Source organism: Lathamus discolor, chromosome 3 (assembly GCF_037157495.1).
Source record: "Lathamus discolor isolate bLatDis1 chromosome 3, bLatDis1.hap1, whole genome shotgun sequence".
In the NCBI taxonomy this organism is placed as follows: Eukaryota; Metazoa; Chordata; class Aves; order Psittaciformes; family Psittacidae; genus Lathamus; species Lathamus discolor.
The window spans coordinates 9,811,683-9,831,425 of record NC_088886.1 but is presented as its reverse complement, the minus strand read 5'-3'; the positions used below and the strand labels follow the sequence as shown (position 1 = coordinate 9,831,425).

The following is a 19,743-nucleotide window of genomic DNA, read 5'->3' as shown; positions in this document are numbered from 1 at the left end:
GTTACTCTCTCCTTACAAAACATGGGTCCCGCTCAGGGATGCTTGCCAAACGAGTGGATGAACCTGGTCAATCCTGAGGCAGATGACCTCTCGTGAAGAGGAGAACTAGACAAACAAGATCAAGGACATACTCTTTCATTGATCCCAAATGTGGTGGAGAATTCGAAGGGCTTCAGACAAGAGGAAAGGCACATTCGCTGAACTAGAAACAGTATTTTTACTGTTTTGATAAGCTCGATGGATGATAAAAGCTCCTGGAAGGCATTTACTCCACATCACAGTGCAGCTAAAGCCAGCATGGCAAGAGACTATAACCCTGTAAACATATGTTGTGTATTAGATTCTGATCTGGCAGCTTGCCTTAATTTTGTTTTTTTAAGGCTCCAGCGAGTTCCAAATACACTTCCATGTTTGTGTTCCAGCAAACGAGCAAAAGGCAGAATGCTTGAGCGACGGGGACCCTGGAACCCACTGGACTATAAATCAGCAGAAAAAAATAAAGTCTCCATTAGTGTTGGCACATCAGGCAGAGGATGACAAAAATACCAGCACATTCTTTTTTCTATCCCTTTCTCCCAGCTTTTTCTTTTCCCAGCGTCCACTTCCCAGCCACTGAGAACTGTAATGAGCTTAGTCTCCACTCTCTTAACTATCAGCATGGACAGAGGTCACAAGAAAACACCTTTCTAGATTATTTTGTTATCCCCCAAGTCCCCACCAAAAAGCACCCCACAAAGCATCCTCTCAATAGCAATTAGTCTGGTTCCCTGTAAATGCAGATGAAGAAATTCTTCTTAGAGGCATTTTAAGACTGCTCAGGACTGATTGTTCCGGCTCATATAAACAAATCCTGTTACAAGAGGCAAAGTTGATACAGATTTATGCAAGGAATGTATAGCCTGAATAAGCAATTTGATAATTAATGGAGTTGACAGGCACTTTCTAATAGTACATAAGTATGTGCAGACTGAATGGTTTCATATACATGCGGACCCAAAGACAGTATTAATTTTTAACCCATTTTATACCTCATCACTCAGATGAAGGAAACACAGGCATTTTTTTCCTCTTGGGTATTAATCCTGACCTCCTAAAGCCTGATTATCGGGAAATAAATCCTTTGCACTTACTACTATTGCAGACAACAAACCCACAGATGTCTTGTACAGGGTGATTTTTAACTTAAAGATAATCTGAAGAATGAACTTTTGATTACTTTCTAGGCACTGATTACTTCTTTTATGTCCCACAGCTTAAACGCAGCAGTTTTGCTCTTAACAAAGAACTGAGAGGTTAGTTGCATGAGTTTTGGGAATTTCTGAAGACACCCTCTTGGCTAATGTGGAGTTTCTTTTATTACTGGCTTCCAAGCAAGCCAAATCACTGCTCCTAAGAGCCCAGCTGCAGAAACTAAAGACGCTTAGCAAAGTTTGAGCAAAGCAGATCCCACCTGGCAGGAGATGATGATAATTCATTGTGCATGGAAGAAACTGCGACATTCTGAACTGCACGTGGAGAAAGGAGCAGTAGTGTAACTGCTCCCACACAGGAATGAGATACTCAATGTTTTCTCAGTCTAGAGCAGGTTGAAAGATGAAGCCTTGATATGCTTCACAACTTCACCCCTCTTACGATCAGGAAACATGCTTCTAACATGTTTGTTTTATGGCTTCATATCTAAACAATTCAAACATATTCCAAAGGTTGTGCTCACAGTAACCACCAATGAAACAAGATTTGGTGGGTCTTTCCTTAACCATACCCCCCCCTCCTTTAGCAAGGGAATCAAAAGCCAGACCAAGCTGCCCACTTTCTGGGCCTCTACGTCCTCCATAAAGGCATTGAGAGAATGGAAGGGGCTACACACAAGCACACTGTCTTCAGCCATATTCAAGCTGTAGGCAACTGCGAAATACCTATTACATGGCCTCAATTCTCCAGCAAAAGGGAGATGAACAGCCATATGGCATTAGATCAGGCCCATTAGGGTCATTAGTGCTTCAGACCCATTATTCTGTCCAGCCAATAGCTAAAAGCAGATGCCTACTAGGGAAGAACGTATTAAATATACCTCCTATTAAAAGCCTTGTAGACGGGGCATGATTATGCCATCCTGTTGGGAACCCAGCAGCAGGTCAACTTGCTAGGACTAATCAAGCACCAAATGACATGCTGCTGTGTGCTAACTGCCCCTTACCGCAACCCCAGCTGCAGCTGCCTTTGAAGAGAGGTGCAATGCCTTCTGCATGGATGTACACACCGAATAAAGTCTTTTAAAGCATGTGAGAACGAAAGTTGTCATCAAAATGTACTGAGCAATTACGGGTTGAAGGTTGAACTATTATTACTTTATGCCCTCCCATTCCCCTCCCATCCAGGGTGGGAAGAAGGGGGGAGGATTATTCATTTGTATTCAAGCACTTCATTAATGTTTATAAGAGAATCCAAACACGCAAGCAAAACAAGGACGAAATGCTGCGCCAGACGTGTGATGCGATAAATGTCACTGGAGCAAATATTTAGATCTGTTTACAGAGAGGCCTATTAAGTCCTTTTTGAAAAGCTGTGCAGTGTTGTGGCTTGGTCTGTGCCTAGCAGCTCCAGTGTAAACACATGGAAGATGGCTAAGTCTCTCGCTCTCATTTTGTTATGACATCTGGAAACCTAAGGAGGTTGGGAGAAGCCAACTGGCTGCCCTACTGCGATGTCTAGCAACAGGGTCTGACTGTTGAATGATGGCAGGACATGCAAAGTGGAAGTGCTGAGTTCTCCAGCCTGCGCCAAAATGAGTGGATTTTCAACACGATAATCCCTCAACAAAAGCTGTTGCAACACAAAAGACTTTGGGTCATTGCTAATGATGTAAGTCTATGCTCTTTGCCATTTTTAAAGATCATCTGGGATTGAGCAAATCAGTTTCACTAGGGACTAAAACAGAGTGCAAAGATGGGTGGAGCTCCTCTATTCAGCAAGGGATGAAGATGTGTCTCATAATCCCTTGCCTGAAGAACTGTAGGTTCTGCAGTTTGCAATCAGCCTAGACTTCTGTAGATGTTCCCTTCTCACCACCATCTCATTGGCTGTAGTCCCTTCACATATAAATACTTCTTTGTCTAAGAGAATTAAATAAGTTGAAAGAGGTAAGAGAAATTTACAGATGGGTACAGACTGTAGTGGTAGGACAAGGGGTAACGGGTTCAAACTTAAACAGGGGACATTTAGGTTAGATATAAGGAAGAAGTTCTTTACTGTGAAGGTGGTGAGGCACTGGAATGGGCTGTCCAAGGAAGCTGTGAATATTCCATCCCTGGCAGTGTTCAAGGCCGGGCTGGACAGAGCCTTGGGTGACATGGTCCAGTTTGAGGTGTCCCTGCCCATGGCAGGGGGTCAGAACTGGATGATCTTAAGGTCCTTTCCAACCCTTACTATTCTATGATTGTATATTTGGGCTATTTCAGCTTCTGGAATCACACCTCAGTTTCTAATGTGTTATGTAAGGCCTACAGACACAAAATTGTCCTATATGCATATATTAAAGATCAGGCTTCCTTTTCCAGATGCCCGGCTTCCCTTCTGTTCAGAAGGACTGGTGCTCAGACCACAGAGATGTAAGAGGCATTGGGACACATTGGTCAATGAAGTTGTGGCTGCCCCATCCCTGGCAGTGTTCAAGGCCAGTTTGGATAGGGCTCTGAGCAACCTGGTCTAGTGGAAGGTGTTCCTGCCCAAGGCAGGGAGGTTGGAACTGCATGATCTTAAGGTGCTTTCCAACCCAAACCATTCAATGACTATGACTGTATGTACAGGACTCTGTATATTGATCTCCAGCAGTGCTGGCTGAACCAGGAAAGGGAAACCTGAATCAAAACACTTTCAATTTCAAAGTCTCCACTGACTTGGTGAGTTTAGTTCACTTTTTAATGGCATCAAGAATTCAACATGAAACTACAAGCAATTCCACTCAGTCTGCTTTTTAAGCCTATCGAAATCACAAATAAATTAGAAGAACATTGACTTTTTTTCTTCCTAATTCTTTTAATGGATTATTTGTCTACATGAAACTCCTTTCTTCTTAAACCAGTGGGAAGGATACTTTGCCCAGCTTCACGGACCACAGAGATACACTTTTGTGTTCAAGAACTGCATACTTGTTTAATTTAACAGGAACTCCACTGAGCTTTAGCCAAGAGAATGGAAGAATGGGTGCCAAGTCTTTTGGGATTCTCCCATTGGTATCTTCAAAGCTGTACTCAGGTTTAAGTGATCTCAGCAAAACACACCCTTTCCTTCCCTGACTGATAGGGATGATGGACTGCTGAACATGACAGCTGCTGAGCTTGTTATTCTCTTAAAAAATGTAAGAAAGCTCTGATGCTTTGGCATGTTGGAAGAACGGGAAAACACATGCGACCACCCAATCAAACATTGGCCGTCCCTATAATATAACATATATATATATATAGATATATAGATATATAGATATATAAAACAGGGATCAATCTTTTCAGACTTCAGCTTCCAAAAGGAAAATTTTTATGGCTGACTTTTCGTATTTGAATAGTCTCTCTGACTAATTCTTGCACGTGACAGCTTAGTGGCTTGGCCTCAAACTGTAGTCCATTCTATGGTGCAATGTTCAGCTGTGCTTCCTGCTCTTGGTGTGTTTTACTACCCTTAATATAGCAGACCCATTAGGAGTGCCAGGCCTTGAAACCTTGTCAGTAGCATGCTGAACATCCACAGGGGAGAGAGAGGAATCTGTTCCCCTATTTTTGTTTAGCTACCTTCTGCTCCCCTGCTTTAGAGCTAACCCTTGGGGCTATTTATGTTGTATGACCTTGAGATAAATGGCACTTGGCAGGCTGCCGGATGACTTTGTGTTTCAAATCAAACGTTCTCAGTTTCTCCCAACAGTGCTTTTTTGGGGGTGTTTCTTCCCATCCCATTGCCTACCATGGAACTGTAGGGTAACTACGTCAGGGTTGGTGAACTTTAGCTTGACTTTCTTGTTAGATCCAAGTACCAAGTGGTGTGTGTGGTTTTCTTCTGTGGTTTGGGGTGTGTGTGTGTGTGTTTTCTCTTTGTCCCAGAGTGTCTGCACTGCTGGTATTAGAGCTACAATTGTTCTATATAAAGCAAAGATCCCTTGAATGATCTGCCAAAGCCTTTATCTCTGAACAATCTTTGTCTGTACTTGCTTTGCCGTTAACCAGTTTTGACTCTGTAATGGCTGAAGTTGCTTTGCCTTAACTGATATATATCAAAGGGAACTGCTAAAATTAACTGCTCATGAACTGTGTCCAGGATGTTAGATTAACTCATCTAGAATCCTTCAGTGAATAAACTGATTTACGATGTGTTATGACATTGTTACTTGATGTGTTGCACAACAACTCCATTTTAAAAAATGAAGAGTGCTCCATTAATAAGAGATAAATCTTTCCAGTATAATTCAAATGAATCTGCAACAGCTTTAGAGAGAGCATGATAAGGGATCTTGTGTGGGTTTTGGTAATTGTGTTTTGCATTCCTAGGGATATCTTCCTCTGGGATCTCTTTGTCAGTAATGACAAAATTCATCCAAAATACGCTAAAATATGACACCTTTTGAGAGATTACAGCTCTTTGTACTTCTCGAGACACAAAAGGGTACTACTACGAGTGATTCTCAACAACTAATACATTCAGGTTTGAGAATGTACACCAAGCACACTGACTACACTCTTCTTTCCACTTCAGAGCCATAATTTGCTGAAGTCTCCGCACAGTATGTCCCTTGCAAGCTTATCCAGACATAGTTTACACACAGCAAGTGCTCAAAGCAGTCAGCTTCTTTCTCAGAAAAAAACACACCTTTATACATTAAGATATAAATAGAGTATTTTTTTAAAGCAAGCACTATTCCATTACTGGAACATGAACCAGTGTAAATGCAGACCTTAAATTACGAAGTTTCTAGAGCGTGTTTCAGATGACTACATGTTAAAAGGTTCTCTGGATACCCAGCTTCAACAAAAATGCCTTTGAAAGTGAGCTTGAATTATATAGTGTACAGTATGCCTCACTTCACAGCCAAGCCACTTGAGTTAATAAAGAAAACCCTCCCTGGCCTCACACAATTAGCTGGGTAAAAAGCCAGTCAGTGCAAGTCTGCATAGAGTGGACAAGCCAATCCATAAAGTCCAATAGTGTTTCATGCCTATGAATGCCTGCTGCCTTGACCCACTGAACTTCATCTCACCACCAAGACACCTGGATTATTTCAAGATGGTATAACCTGGCATTCTGCAAATGGAAAAGAGAAAGGCTGAAGGAACTGAACTTCAGTTTGCTTGTAACTGTCTACCAACAGAGCATCCCAGCTGTTTGAAGGTCAGCCAATACCAGAATAGTTTCAGCAATAACTTGCTACTAGAAACTTGACTTTGTTTGAGCCTATGTCTCAGTGAGTTATCTTCTTTGGCAAGGAAATAATGAGTTTTTTCCCCATATTAATCAGGAAAGAGAGTCATCATGAAAAAGAAGGGCTTTCTGTACAATTAACTTTTATAAAACCAATCATTTGGAGGCTGTTTAACATACTTGTGCCTCTCTTGTTCCTGTGATATCATAGAATCATAGAATAGTCAGGGTTGCAAAGGACCTTAAGATCATCCAGTTCCAACCCCCCTGCCAAGGACAGGGACACCTCACACTAAACCATCCCACACAAGGCTTCATCCAACCTGGCCTTGAACACCGCCAGGGATGGAGCACTCACAACCTCCCTGGGCAACCCATTCCAGTGTCTCATCACCCTAACAGGAAAGAATTTCCTCCTTATATCCAATTTAAACTTCCCCTGTTTAAGTTTTAACCCGTTACCCCTTGTCCTGTCACTACAGTCCCTGACAAAGAGTCCCTCCCCAGCATCCCTATAGGCCCCCTTCAGGTACTGGAAGGCTGTTCTGAGGTCTCCACGCAGCCTTCTCTTCTCCAGGCTGAACAGCCCCAACTTCCTCAGCCTGTCTTCATACGGGAGGTGCTCCAGTCCCCTGATATCCCAAAACTAAAGAATTACCTTAGCTTGAAAGGAAACTACAAGTTAGCATCCTTAGCTCTTAGTATGTCAGGACGAGCTCTTCACATGGTGTAAGGCTTAGCTCTTTTGTATTTAACAGCATGATGATGATATGACGATTTTTCCAGCGCTTTAGAAACAATGGGACACTCTGGGACATGTCCCATCACAGTTCACTGCTGGAATAACATTAATCTCGATGATCGTTTCTGAAACTGTAAATCAATCACATGCCAGAAATACAAAGACCTTCACAAAGTGGGGCATGTTTCTCGACTCACTCTCCCCTTCTGCTGACTGCAAACTCCTAAACTGTGAGCATTTTGTCTCACATTAAAATAAATATTCCCCATCACTATTATGCTGTCACCTGTAATAGGAAAACCTGCGAGAAATCAAAGGAAAGCAAAATTTGTGCAGTGGCAGAAAGTGTACAGAGAATAATCAGTCTTCATCGTGATTGTTAACAAAACTGAGGCAGCCTAATGGAGACCTTGGATTTAATACAGTCTCTAAAATACTGAGGGGATACTTTCAAGACATAGAATCACCTACTTTAAAGAAATATTTTCCCTGTGTTCCTCATAAATTGACTTTTATTAAAATGGAAAGAGGTTTCAAAATAACTTCTAGATTTGTATCCTTTTTCTCGTTCCTTGGCTCACGAAGGGAGCCCGATGAGTATTGATTTGCCCTGTGAAGGCGGCTTCTTCTCTGTTTTATGTACTGGGGATATCTCCCAACAGCTGCCTCAATACAAGAGTTAAAAGAAGCAAGTTTGCTGCAATTTGAGGAAAACTTAAAGCATTAAGTGTTATCCCCTTAGTTGTGTTGTTACAGCTACCATGTTGGCTATGAATGAATTGCTTGCTTTCCTCCATGCCCATCTGAAAGATTGCTGTGATTTTGCAGGGATACCCAAGCACGAAGAGCCTCTGCACTGGAATTCATCTGAAAGGTTTTGTAACTTTCACATTAACCGAGCCTAGGAAAAGAAGAAATCAAAACACTTTCTTTTTTACAGTCTTTTCTCTATTTGCCAATAGGAGTTTCTGGGAATGGTTCAGTGTTATCCCTGGCTTCAAGGAACACTCTGGAATGAGTACAACACACAGGTTTTGATTCATACCGATGGTCTTTCACATCTAACATCACTACCCACTGGCATGGGCTGCAATCCCATGCCATGGGATTTTGAGGAAATCAGTAATAAAGCTCCCTTTTGACATCTGCAAGATTTCAACCCTCAGTATTGTTGCAGTGCCTGGATGAGGTGATCAGCAGTGGTCCACTGATAATAAATCTAATTACAGTATCTCAGGGATGATGATTTCTTCAGGCATAACTGACCTATGGGAGTCTATGTACCATGAGAAATGGGGTGTCTAAGCCTCTGTTAAATGACCCTCAGAATGGAAAACCTAGGGCCTTTGATCTCATTCAAACTAAAAATACTTTTGCTAATGAGCCTCCTCAAGTCATACAACATCCATCCCAAAATGCTGAACACATGGCTTTAATTTACAGGTTTTAGCAACTTTCATTTATATTGTGCTAGAAGACCTGAAATGACTTGCAGCAGAAGCTCTAAAAATTGGAAACCCAAATGCTAAGGCCTGCTGTTGGAGTAACTAGTGATAAAAGCAGCAGTCAGCTGTGCTAATTCCTGCTCAAGCTTCTGACACAGGTATTAGCCACGTCCCTTCGAATTCTCTGTGCATTTAAATGACTAGATACAATAAACAGTAACACAAGGCAGCTATGCTGTTCTCTAGAACACCAGAAAAAGCAAATCCATGGAGATGAATAAGACACCATCATTACAGCTCTGGGCCCCTCACTACGACAGAGACACTGAGGTGCTGGAGCAGGGCCAGAGAAGGGCAATGGAGCACAAGTGTGATGAGGAACAGCTGAGAGACCTGGGGGGGTCAGTCTGGAGAAGACAAGGCTCAGGGGGACCTGATGGCTCCCTACAAGTGCCTGACAGGAGGATGGAGCCAGGAGGGGCTGGGCTCTGCTCCCAAGGAACAAGCAATGGGACAAGAGGAACCGGCCTCAAGCTGCCCCAGGGCAGGTTTAGATGGAGCTGAGGAGCAATTCCTGCCCCAGAGGGTGCTCAGGCATTGGAACAGGCTGCCCAGGGCAGGGCTGCAGGCACCGGCCCTGCAAGTGTTCACACACCATGGAGACGAGGTCTCAGGGCCAGGGGGCAGTGGTGGCCTTGGCAGTGATGGGGAACAGTTGGACTGGATGAGCTTAAAGGGCTTTTCCAACCTGGTTGTTCTATGCTTCTATGATTCTACGATTACTAGCTGTTGTGACAGACACAACCAGCCATGCTGTTTAGCTTCATGCCTGTTCCCACTCCGCAGAGAGTACAGCTCTGCTCCAATCCCAGTCCAAGAACCAAGATATAAAGTACACACACCGGTATCTGCAGTTTTAAGCTCTGCAGGCACCAGTTGAACTTCTGGTGTCTCAAGCACGCTGGAAACCATAACGCTTTACGGGTTACAGAAAGAGTATCAGGTTCACAAACTGTTGCAATGCTCAGAAAAATGTCTTTTACTGCAACCTATAAATAATTTGAGAGGTTCAGAAAGATACTGAAGTTTTGTCATCAGCCCATGGTACTTTCTGCAGATTTTAAGTCTAGTAGCATCTAGGACCTGAATTGCTTGTGAGCCTGAAAAAAGGATTTGGGAAGGCGTGTGGATACCAGGCAGATATGTTTCTCTGCAAAACAGGGCTCTTTAATGCTGACTCTTTGAAGTTAAAACAATGAAGTCCCTCAAACACTGGTCGTTGCTGAAAAAGTCCATTTCTGTGCTATCCTAAACACCGTGCTCTGGGAAGTCATTTGCCAGTCCCTGACCCAAGCATGTAGGGAACCCCTCTAACAGGACCAGAAGATGAAGGAAATCACACCAATTTCACATGGCTCAAGCAGTAATTCTGTGATGTCTTCTGCCTTTTGCCTGTCTCATCAACTCCTAATGACAGTGAAGAGATTAATAAGGGTTTGCAGTGTCAAGCGTAGCACAGGAGAAACCTGTTATTTTAGAGTACGTCCCTCTGAAGTTCCCAAATACGTTTTGCCAGGAGCCCTGCCACAGATCTCTATCTCCACAGGAGTGCAAGGGCAATGAGTGCCCTGGCTTAAGATCATTTCTGGCCTTTTCAATACAGGAACCTCTGACTAACCTGAATGATGTGGGCTGGCTTCATAATGTGGATTGCTACTCGCTAGGGAACTGAGGGGAGGCTGTTAAAGACTTCCTGAGGACTGTAGCTTGCACTATACTTGAAGTTGAGGTTTTTAAGGTCAATGGTTCGTCCTGTTTATAAGCAAAGCACTCTGGGCCTGGGGCAGGATCCTGACTGCTGTCGCAACAGCATCACATACTGACAGCAGACAACAAACAGAGAGAAATTCATCACTGTGGAAATACCATGTACTGGAGAGGGGAGCATTTTGCACTTACTGGGTGAGCAGCTCAGAGGTGGCAAAATGCTCCAGGGGATATCCCACAGTGATCTGAAAGCAGCATTACTGCCGAAGTACGGGGATGAATTGATGGATTTGGGTCATCTGCCCCTCTTCTGATCCCCTTCCCCAAAGCATTGCTCAAGAGCTGCATCTCTACAGAGAGCAAAGCGCATTCCTGGATGCTCCCCACGCCTCTCACACTGCAGTGGTACCAGGGCTCCCTACTGCTGGGACCAGGCATTGCGGAGCCAAAGAGATGACACTCTGACCTCATCCCTCACCACACACACAGAAATAATGGCACAATCCTGCTGTTTTACTTCTACACACTGATAACCTTCAGCTGCCTCAAATGCAGTAGGGGCTCACACTGTTTTCCGGGTTTCTTCTCCTTTCAAAGTCCACCTTACAAAGATGCAATTCCTCCCTAAATTTTGCGAACAGATCAACCAACAGAATCCTCTTCAGGTCTGCTCCTGGGAGGCAGGTTACACCTGCCTTGGGCTTGGATCTAACCAAGGGAGGTGTGAAGGATCAGAGAGAAAGGAAGGGCTCACATCTAGCCTGTTCTACAAACACTTCATGCAGTTATATACACAATAAATACAATAGATGAATTGCCAGCTGCCCCTCGAGCCATCAGTAACTGACTGGCCCTCTTCTTAACAGGCATCAAATGTGGGCCTTTCAAGGGGGCTGTGGTGAAGAAGCACACAGTAACTGGCTGTGAAGAGCCAACACATACAGTTAGCTACAGCTATAAGGCGTCAGCTGCTGATCCTTTCAGGTGTTACTGTGACTACTGTAGTTTTAATACCTGCATAGTTTCACCCTCAGCAGTTCCCTGGTAAAGACATAAAGCAGCTCCACCAGTATTCAAAGGGAGTTACATGGAAAGATTTCTATTTCTGCTGTATGAATTTCTACCTCAGGTTTAATTTTACTGGGGGAATTTTTTCACCCTGAGGTGTGGGGGGGTGAAGGGGGTGATAGTTGAATTAAAGCCAGCAAGCTGAAAACTGTGTGCGCTGTAACTGTGGATAGTCAAACCCTTTAACAACATGACTTTCAACAATATTCAGCAACCAAAACAGATGACAGCAAGCTATTTTTGATGATTCTTGGCCTTTCCTGAAGCCTGAATTTGTTCCGAAAGCAAAAAGTGCTCCTTCTATTAGGCAAAAAAAAAACACTTTTCTTAAAAAAGATAAAAAAGTAATACATGAAAAAAAAATCAATATCCCCTTGAATAAACTACACAGACTGTCAAAAGTCAACCAGCTCTGAAAGTGAGCCCTTTAGTCTGGGCCAGAAAACTTTAAGCCTGCATCTTTCATTAGTACAATCAGTTAAATTTCCCTTGATGTCAGTTACATTGGCCCCTGCTCAGCTCTGAGAACCCCATCTCTGTGATCACACATATATTTAGTTTTTCAAGGGGACAGAGGAGATGGAATAGCAAGTCTAGGCCACGGCCCTGTCTATGTATTACTGTATCATGCTGTTTTGCCACTGAAGGTCCGTCCAGCTTCAAGACTGCAGATCTGTCAGTGACCAAACATGATGGACCACCCATCGGCCTTTTATTAACCAGCACTTGTTCCCCCTCTAATCCTATCACTAGAGTAATCAAAGCTGCCATGTCCCAGGGTTTGATGGAACAGCAGGACCTGGGAAATGAAGACTGATTTTGTTAACAAAGTCATTCCTGTCCCTTGAATGCTGTCTCATTGGTAGAAAGCACAGAGACGAGGTTTATTTGTGCAGAGAATGAGGCGGCAGAGAAATGAAAGGGGAAGAATGGTGAAGTGTGAAGTTTAATCTGGCACGGTCTAAGGTTTCTTTCTTTGAGGCTGTTCTCTGATCCAATCAACACCGGTTTGATATTTAACATCTCCCCCTGCAGTTGGAAATGATACAGGACGGAGAAGACCGGAGTCAGGGCTTCGCAAGCCCTGGCCAGCGGAGGGAGAGGAAAGGGGGTGCCGCTGGCTCCCCTCCAGCCTGATGGATCCCCCACCAACAGGATGAGGTGAAGTCGGTCCTGACACAAAATTCCCCTCACAAACCTTGGGATTCAGGGCATCTGGCATGAGCTGGATGCAGATTCTCCCTGAAGAGAACCAGCTTGGATGGGCTAGGAGAGGGATTTGATTTCTAACTTGGAGAAAGGGGTATCAACACTGTGTCAGTGTGAGGATCCCACTGAGAAACAGGCTCAAACACAAGTGAGGGCCACCGTCCACCTCCCCAGGGCAGAGGGGTTTGGGCAGAGGTGTAAGGCCTTCCCCTTGCTGATCATACAGGCTTTTCATGGTGACACAGTGCTACCTGGGGCTGAGTGGGGGTCTCACCACAGCCCTGGGCCATCAGGGTGGACACAGACAGACCTGAGCAGCAGTAGGAGTCACCATCACCATCCTTCACACTCTAGTGACAGTATATGTCTGTCTGGGGAGAGCCTTCCACCACAGACCCAAGGGTCCCAAAGAGAAGGGAAAACTTAACCCTCTCCCAAGCAGGCCCCAGAGGACACATGGACAAGTCCTCGCTGCCTGTCATGGCTGCAATGACTCTGCCAATATCCCATTGAGCGAAGCCCTGAATGCCCCCCACCCCTCACCAGCTCTTCTCAGTTCTGGACCACTTCATCTTGCACTTTCCTGGCCACTCTGTTCACAAACATCTGCACTGTCAGGCAGCAGAGCTGCCTGCTTCCTCCTCTCTGCATGCCTCTCAGCTCTTTCTGTCCCATCTCAGTGAAACCCTGAAACTCTGTACACCGCAAAGTGGTGAAATTTCAACCTGACCCAAACCTCATCTGAATTCCCTTGTCCCCAGGCTGCCAGCCCAGCCTTTTGCTGCCATTCAGACACGTTGCCACCAGATATACAACACCCGGGGCCTGGACCATGTGTGACCAGCAGCTGCTGGAGTCCCAGGGAGAATAAGGATGCTCCCTCCACAAACCATGCAGGAAAGCAGCTGGTTAGCGGGAAAACAGGACAATCAGAGTGGTGCCAGTTTGGGAGAGCAGCTTGAAACACTGAGCAGGGATTTCAGGGGGAGCGGAGCATCAAACTACAAAGTTAGTGGGTTTACAATAGAAAACAATGCGCCCTGCTCTACCTGCAAGAGCTGGCTCTCCAGGAAGCAGCTAATTATATGAGCCACCTTAATCTTTTTATCCAGCTAAGACAATCAACATTTCAAAGCCACGCTCAGAACAGTTTCAAAGATCGTTCCTGGTCAAAAATGCAAGTGTATCCGCTTTCTTTCAGAGCAGATCAAAACCAAGCACCACACCGGGACCACTCCTAGATTTCCTTCTCCTCATGGTATCAGATTAACAGATTTGGTGTAGTCAGATTAAATATTTGCAGTAGCACAAAGCTGCCTTTGAGGGGAAGAAGCAAAAAAAAAAAGGAAGAAAAAAAAAGCTTTTTTAATTCTTTTTGCTTAGGGCAAAAACACTGGACTTTGGGGACGTGGGAAACAAAAGCATTGACATGATTCAGCAAGGCGCAGTTTTAAAACCTGAATTCCGAATGCAGAAATTATGCGCACTATTCCCGTAACAGTAATGCTGAAAACAGGTAAAAACTGCTGATGCCCTTAGCAGATTTGGGACTGTAATTTATCACAGATGTTCCCCTCAAACTGTGCAAACACCCTGCAAGACAAAAGCCGATCCATTTCTGATTTCCATTTTAGCGTGTTTTAATTATGTGTTGCTTAAGGAAGGCTCCAAGACCCGAAATTGGGAGGCAAAACCTAGCAATAGTAATCCACTCCACTAAATTAGCACAGTAATACACCAAGCAGTGGGACTGCCAGACGGTGTGATAACATTACAAATTACTATTGTTAAACAAGGAGCCAGGTGTCAGGATGCATGAAATCTAGAGGAAACAAGAAAATATCTGGTTTGTTTTGTTTAATTTTGCCTCATGTTGTTCTGATGGCCTTGTTCCCAGAAAAAGCTTCAATCTAGGAAAAATCTTCCTGAACATCCATCCATTTTAGCAGCAATGTCAATTCTCTGAAATAATTAAAATGCAATGCATGTTTTTTAATCAGCACAAATGATCTGCCTAAATGATTGTCCTTTACTTGCCAATAGCAGTAATGACTTTGCTGTTCTTTTTTGGGTTATTACTGTAGCAAAACTAGAGGGAAAGCTTTGTTTAAAAGTTGGAAAATGAGAGAAAACCAGATTAGGACAAGAGCAGCAGTGAGTTTTGTACTCTGTCCCTTTGCCTTTCTCTGTCACTCACACTCTTCCCCTCTCATAAGAAAATGTAATATGATTCACATTTAAAAGGCTTCCAAGTGGTACGTTTTTAACCAAGTGCTTTCATGTGCCTGATTCTGACTGCCATTCTTGACCTAATACAACCAAATGCTATTGGATGTCTGCTATGGGTAATTATTTTTACCTCACCTTAAAGAAGGGGCTCAACAGAGAGGACAGGCACTTAAACCTTTCAAACAGAACAGGGGAAAACGAATTCCTTGTTTTGCTTGTGTGTTAATTAATGCAAAGGTCCTGAGGGGCTTTCTTTTAATTATTTGTGTTGATAAACAAGAAAATCCCTCCAAAAGCATATGCAACCAATCTTCTCCTCTGAAGGCTGTATGCAGAGTTAGACTTCTAGTTGCAATATCGGATGAACCAAACGTTAGTGAAAGCCAGACTTTTTTCCCCTTAAAAGAGTTCCCACTAGACTTCAGGGGAGAAGGGGGTGCAGGCACTCCAAGGACGTTTTAATCACACCAAAGATCTGCCCTTTAATCCTTATTCCCACATCACCAAGAATTTTTGTGCTCAAACTGCAACAGTAAGATACAGCTGGAAATAGGCTGATCCAAAACTAATGACGAAAAGCAGGTTAAAAACGAAATATCATAGCAGTAACTGACACCATCTTAAATTTCCCTGGATTATTTGTTTTCTTCCACACACATTCATTTCCTGAATTTCTAGTAAATCTGATTTCATATAAACAGTTTCACAAAGCAAAGTCAATAGCTGTGACTGTGTTCCTGATTAATCCACTGAAATGAAATAGATCGCATGGCTTAGTATTTGGTTGTTTAAAGCTAAATCCGCTGAAAGAATTCTGGAGTCCAGTTACACCAATAACTTTAGTTTCTTAATCTACATCCTTTCCTTTCTGCTGAACTCTACCTGTTCTAAAATGAAAAAGAAAACCCATGCAGACTGCACACTTAATTTAGCCCAGGACATGAGGGCAACATGAGTCAGTTTGTTTTGACCTGAGGTGACTACTAAAGAGACAACCGACAGTTTGCACGTACTTAAATCTATTTGAACAATGTTGAAATTTCTTCTTTCATTGTTCATGCTTCATCCTCTTCCTGGCAAGTACCACTGAGCTGCTTTACTTGAAAACAAACAAACAAGAAAAAGCACTTTTTGCCCAGCTCCGGGTCAGGACGGGCAACATGGGAGTTTCCCTCACAAATGGCAAGCCAATAGACACACACATTCATAGCCTGGCCATCTGCTTCCCAAATAAATAATACAAATGATGAACACTCAGCACTGACAACTCACATCACAGGGTTTTTCACAGGCAGCATGGATCGGCGCAACAAGGAATGGGCAGCCCAATGAAAAGGCTGCTGAAGCCCACGAGCAATCCACCCCACTTCAACAGTCTTGGGGTTCACCCCCATAAACCAACCGAAACACAAGGGGAATGACCCCCAACTCCTGTAATAAGCCATGAGGCCCAGGAGCCTCCTTACCTGGGAGAAGTTGAGCCCGTTCAGCGGGTGACACTGCTCCTCCACCCTCTCCACTGCTCCCGTTGTCTTCTTCATCCTCTCAGCCTCCTGGGCAAGGTAGAGATCGAGCACCGGTACCCCTCGGGAGCGGATGTCTGTCTCCGTCAAGGAGTTCACCATGAGCATCACCCAGACAGGCCTCTTGCGCTCCCAGTTGCCGGCGATGGCGTTGAAGAGGTAGTCAGCATAGAGCCCTTTGCCCCGCTGGTCCGGGGTCATCCAGTGGGGCAGCATCAGCTTGATGTAGTCCAGGTGGCGTTTGAGGCGGCGGTACAGCTCCCGGGGCAGCACGTCCTGCAGGTTCTCCCCATGGGGCAGCATCTGGCAGCTGGCCAGCCCCGAGATGGTGTAGGGGTCGGTGAGGTCCAGCTCAAAGTAGACGCTGGAGCTGGCGTGGAAAGCGGCCTTGGAGTTGTCAGGGATGAAGTCCCACACGCGCGTGTAGGGCACGTGAATGGTGCCGAAGAGATAGGCGGGGGGGTCACGGCGGATGGTCCAGAGGAAGGAGTTGAGCTCTCCTTGCTGTGGGGAGGACAGAGGGGCTGCTCAGTGGCCCACGCTGGTCACGCTCCCCCCACCATCTCCCTGCACAAGCCCCGTCTTGGCACGGAGCGAGCGAAGCCCCGAGGGGCCGCGTCCCGCCGTGACCCCGCTCTCCCCACGGGCGCCCACCCGCATCCCCCCGGCGCGGTCCCGCTCGCAGGGCAGGGCTCCCCCCCCCACGCTCGCCGCCGGGGGACACGCGGGGCAGCGCCACACCTGCGGGGCCACGCACGGAGCTGGGGCTGGGGGGCCCGTCCCGCGCCTCGTCCCGTTTGCCCCCCTCCCTTCCCCGCGCACCGCGGCGGGTCCCGCGCAGCGCCGCGGCCAGCCGCGCATCCCCGAGCGGGCGCGGCCCCGGCCCGGCTCACCGAGCGGGGCAGGTCGCACTGCCCCGTGTCCATCTGCTCCCGCCGGGCCGCGGCGTCGGGCAGGAACCCCCCGAAGACGAAGCAGATCAGCGTCAGGTTGAGTTGCATCCCGCTTCCTCTCGCTCTCCTCTCTCTCCTTCCCAGATGAGCCTTTTTGGATTTCTAGGATCTTTTTTTTTTTTTTTCCCTCCCCCTCCTCCTGCTCTTCCCCCTTTTTTTTTTTTTTTCCCTTTTTTTTTTTTTTCCTTTTTTCTGGCTTTTTTCTTTTTTTTTATTCAAACAAACTTTGCCAGTCCCATCTGCATCTGACAAGTGCAGGGGGAAGGACTGGCCACCCCCTCCCTCCCTCCCATAGTCTCCCCCCTCCCGCCCTTTCCCACCCCCACCCCCTCTGGCTCCGCGCTTGTCAGAGGCGCTGGATGCTGCGGGGAGGACGGTTCTCATCGCCAGCCTCCGCCATGCTTCGGGTGTGCAGACCGGAGAAGCGCCCTTCCCCGCCCCGCCGCTTTACGGGGGGAGGCCGGAGGGGGAAGGATTCCCTCAGAGTAAAAAGTTAAAGTGAGGGCTTTTGTCTCCTTCGTGCTTTATCTGCAGGCGCAGCACCCCCGCTCCGCCGCCCCGGGAGGGCCGGGCTCCGCGCCGGAGCAAACTTTGGCGCAGCCGCCCCGGCCCGCCCGCGCCTCCCGCCGGGGGCTGCCGCCAGGGGGCGATGGCGCCGCGGCGCAGGGGCCGCGGTTGAGGGGAGGTGGCGGCGTGCCCGGCGGCCCGCGCGGCACCTGCGCGCCGCTTCCCTCGCGTTAAACGCTGAAAGCGGAGCGTTCCCGCGCGCGCAGGACGTTGGCAGCGGCGCTCAGCCGCGGCCTGTCGCGGGCCGGCCGCGGACGGGGGTTCCTCAGCCCTCCGCCGGCTGCTCTGACCCCGCTCGGCTCCCAGGCGTGAGGAGACATGTCCTCACAGCACCGCCTGCCCCTGGCCCCTCTGACACCGGGGGCGGCCGCGGAGCGCCGGAGTGGAGGGCAGGTCAAGGACGTGGGTGCTGTGCCCTCTGCCTCCGACGGCCTCACGGGCATGGCCGCAGCAGCGGGGTCCCCTGCCTCCTCAGCCTCACAGCGGGGAGGAAGGAAGCGCCTTTCCGTGTGTTTTCAAACCTGTGCTGCTCGTGTTGTTAGCTCTCCAGCTTCCACTGGAACCAAAAAGCCTTAGAAGGAAGCACCCTCCTCCAACAAGAGAGGAGCTGGCTCTTGCTGATGGGACACACTCAGGATCCCTGGAGCTTTCTTGGGTGGTTGCTGCAGCAGGCGCTCTCTTCCAGCAGCTGCAACTCAAGCATCCTCCCAAGTGTCCCTCTCTGTTAAAGCTGTAAGGTTTCAGAGCAGGGGACAGGCTGGCAATGCCCGTCATAGCCACTTTGCAGGAGCTCCTCCTGCCCGTGGATCCATTCAGGGCAGGAGCAGGGGCTGGGATGCTGCACATAGTCCTTTCTCACTGCAGGACAGCTCTGTGGTGTTGGTGGCCCGGTGTATCTCCAGCACCTAACCTGCTGTATGCAGTGCACATGGCCAGGCAGATCTGGATCCTGATCTTCCCACCACCCATATGCTTGTGAACCCTTTCCGAAATTGGGAAGCTCGTCACTGTATTGAGAAGAATCAGAATTGCCAATGCTTGATTGGTGAAATACACTAATTGCTATAATAAGCCAGGGTCCTTGCTGTCTCCAGGGGTTTTGCCAAGCATGGTGGCAGGCTCAGGCCTAGCTGGCTATAAATGTGGCTTCCCGACGGCCCTGTGAGACTGAGAGGAACACAACTTGCTGTGGTTACGGACAAGCAAATGTAGCTATGCAGGCTACTGAAGGGACTTCTGAACCTCTGTGCAGCCTATGGACTCTGTTCCTGGCAGGAGAGTGTTCTCCTAACCACAGTGTCAGGACCACTGCCTCCTTTCTAAGTGAAGACCTTCATCCTCTTCTCTCTTCTCCCAGATCTTCCAGCCAGGTAAAACTAATGCAAAGGAGCAGGGGATTATTTTTCCTCATGGTATTTCTAGTTTTTGCAAAGAAATACCCAATTTTCTGGGTCTGCTCTGAGGGCTAAGGTTCAGATAAGGAAATGTCACAGAGGGACAGAAAGAAGCAGAAGGTTTATTAGCCCACAGGGTGTCCCATCACTGCAGCACAGGATGGTCCAGTGAGACACCGAGTCATGGCTGTGCCAAGTCAGGCCGTGCTGTTTCCCAGAGTCACCCATGGCTCAGTGCTGTTGGGATGCAGGGTGGCAGCAGGCAGGTGCATGCCTTCCCCACCCCATCTGCCTTTGGGGTACATGGCACTGATGCCTCTCAACTTGCCTCCCCAGCATTGCCAGTGTGATGACACAGCCCTGCAAGGACGGGAGGGCAGGGCCTGGCTGCATGTGCCCACGCCATCTCTCGCTCGAGCAGCCCCACCTTTCTCCCCAGCGTGC

The 19,743-nt window shown here is 47.0% G+C and overlaps 1 protein-coding gene across 3 annotated transcripts in view; it reads right to left on the bottom strand.

Annotated features, from left to right (window-relative positions):
- Positions 1–17,494, bottom strand: part of TRABD2B (TraB domain containing 2B) — a 293,609-nt gene extending 276,115 nt beyond the window's left edge. For all 3 annotated transcript variants that reach the window (XM_065673393.1, XM_065673395.1, XM_065673396.1), the window contains exons 1-2: positions 17,279–17,494; positions 16,329–16,889 (exon numbers count right to left, since the gene is read on the bottom strand). In XM_065673393.1, the coding sequence (XP_065529465.1) occupies positions 16,329–16,889; positions 17,279–17,386 (669 nt within the window). In that variant the 5' untranslated portion in view covers positions 17,387–17,494. The remainder of the gene's footprint in view (positions 1–16,328; positions 16,890–17,278) is intronic.
- Positions 17,495–19,743: the final 2,249 nt, after the last annotated feature.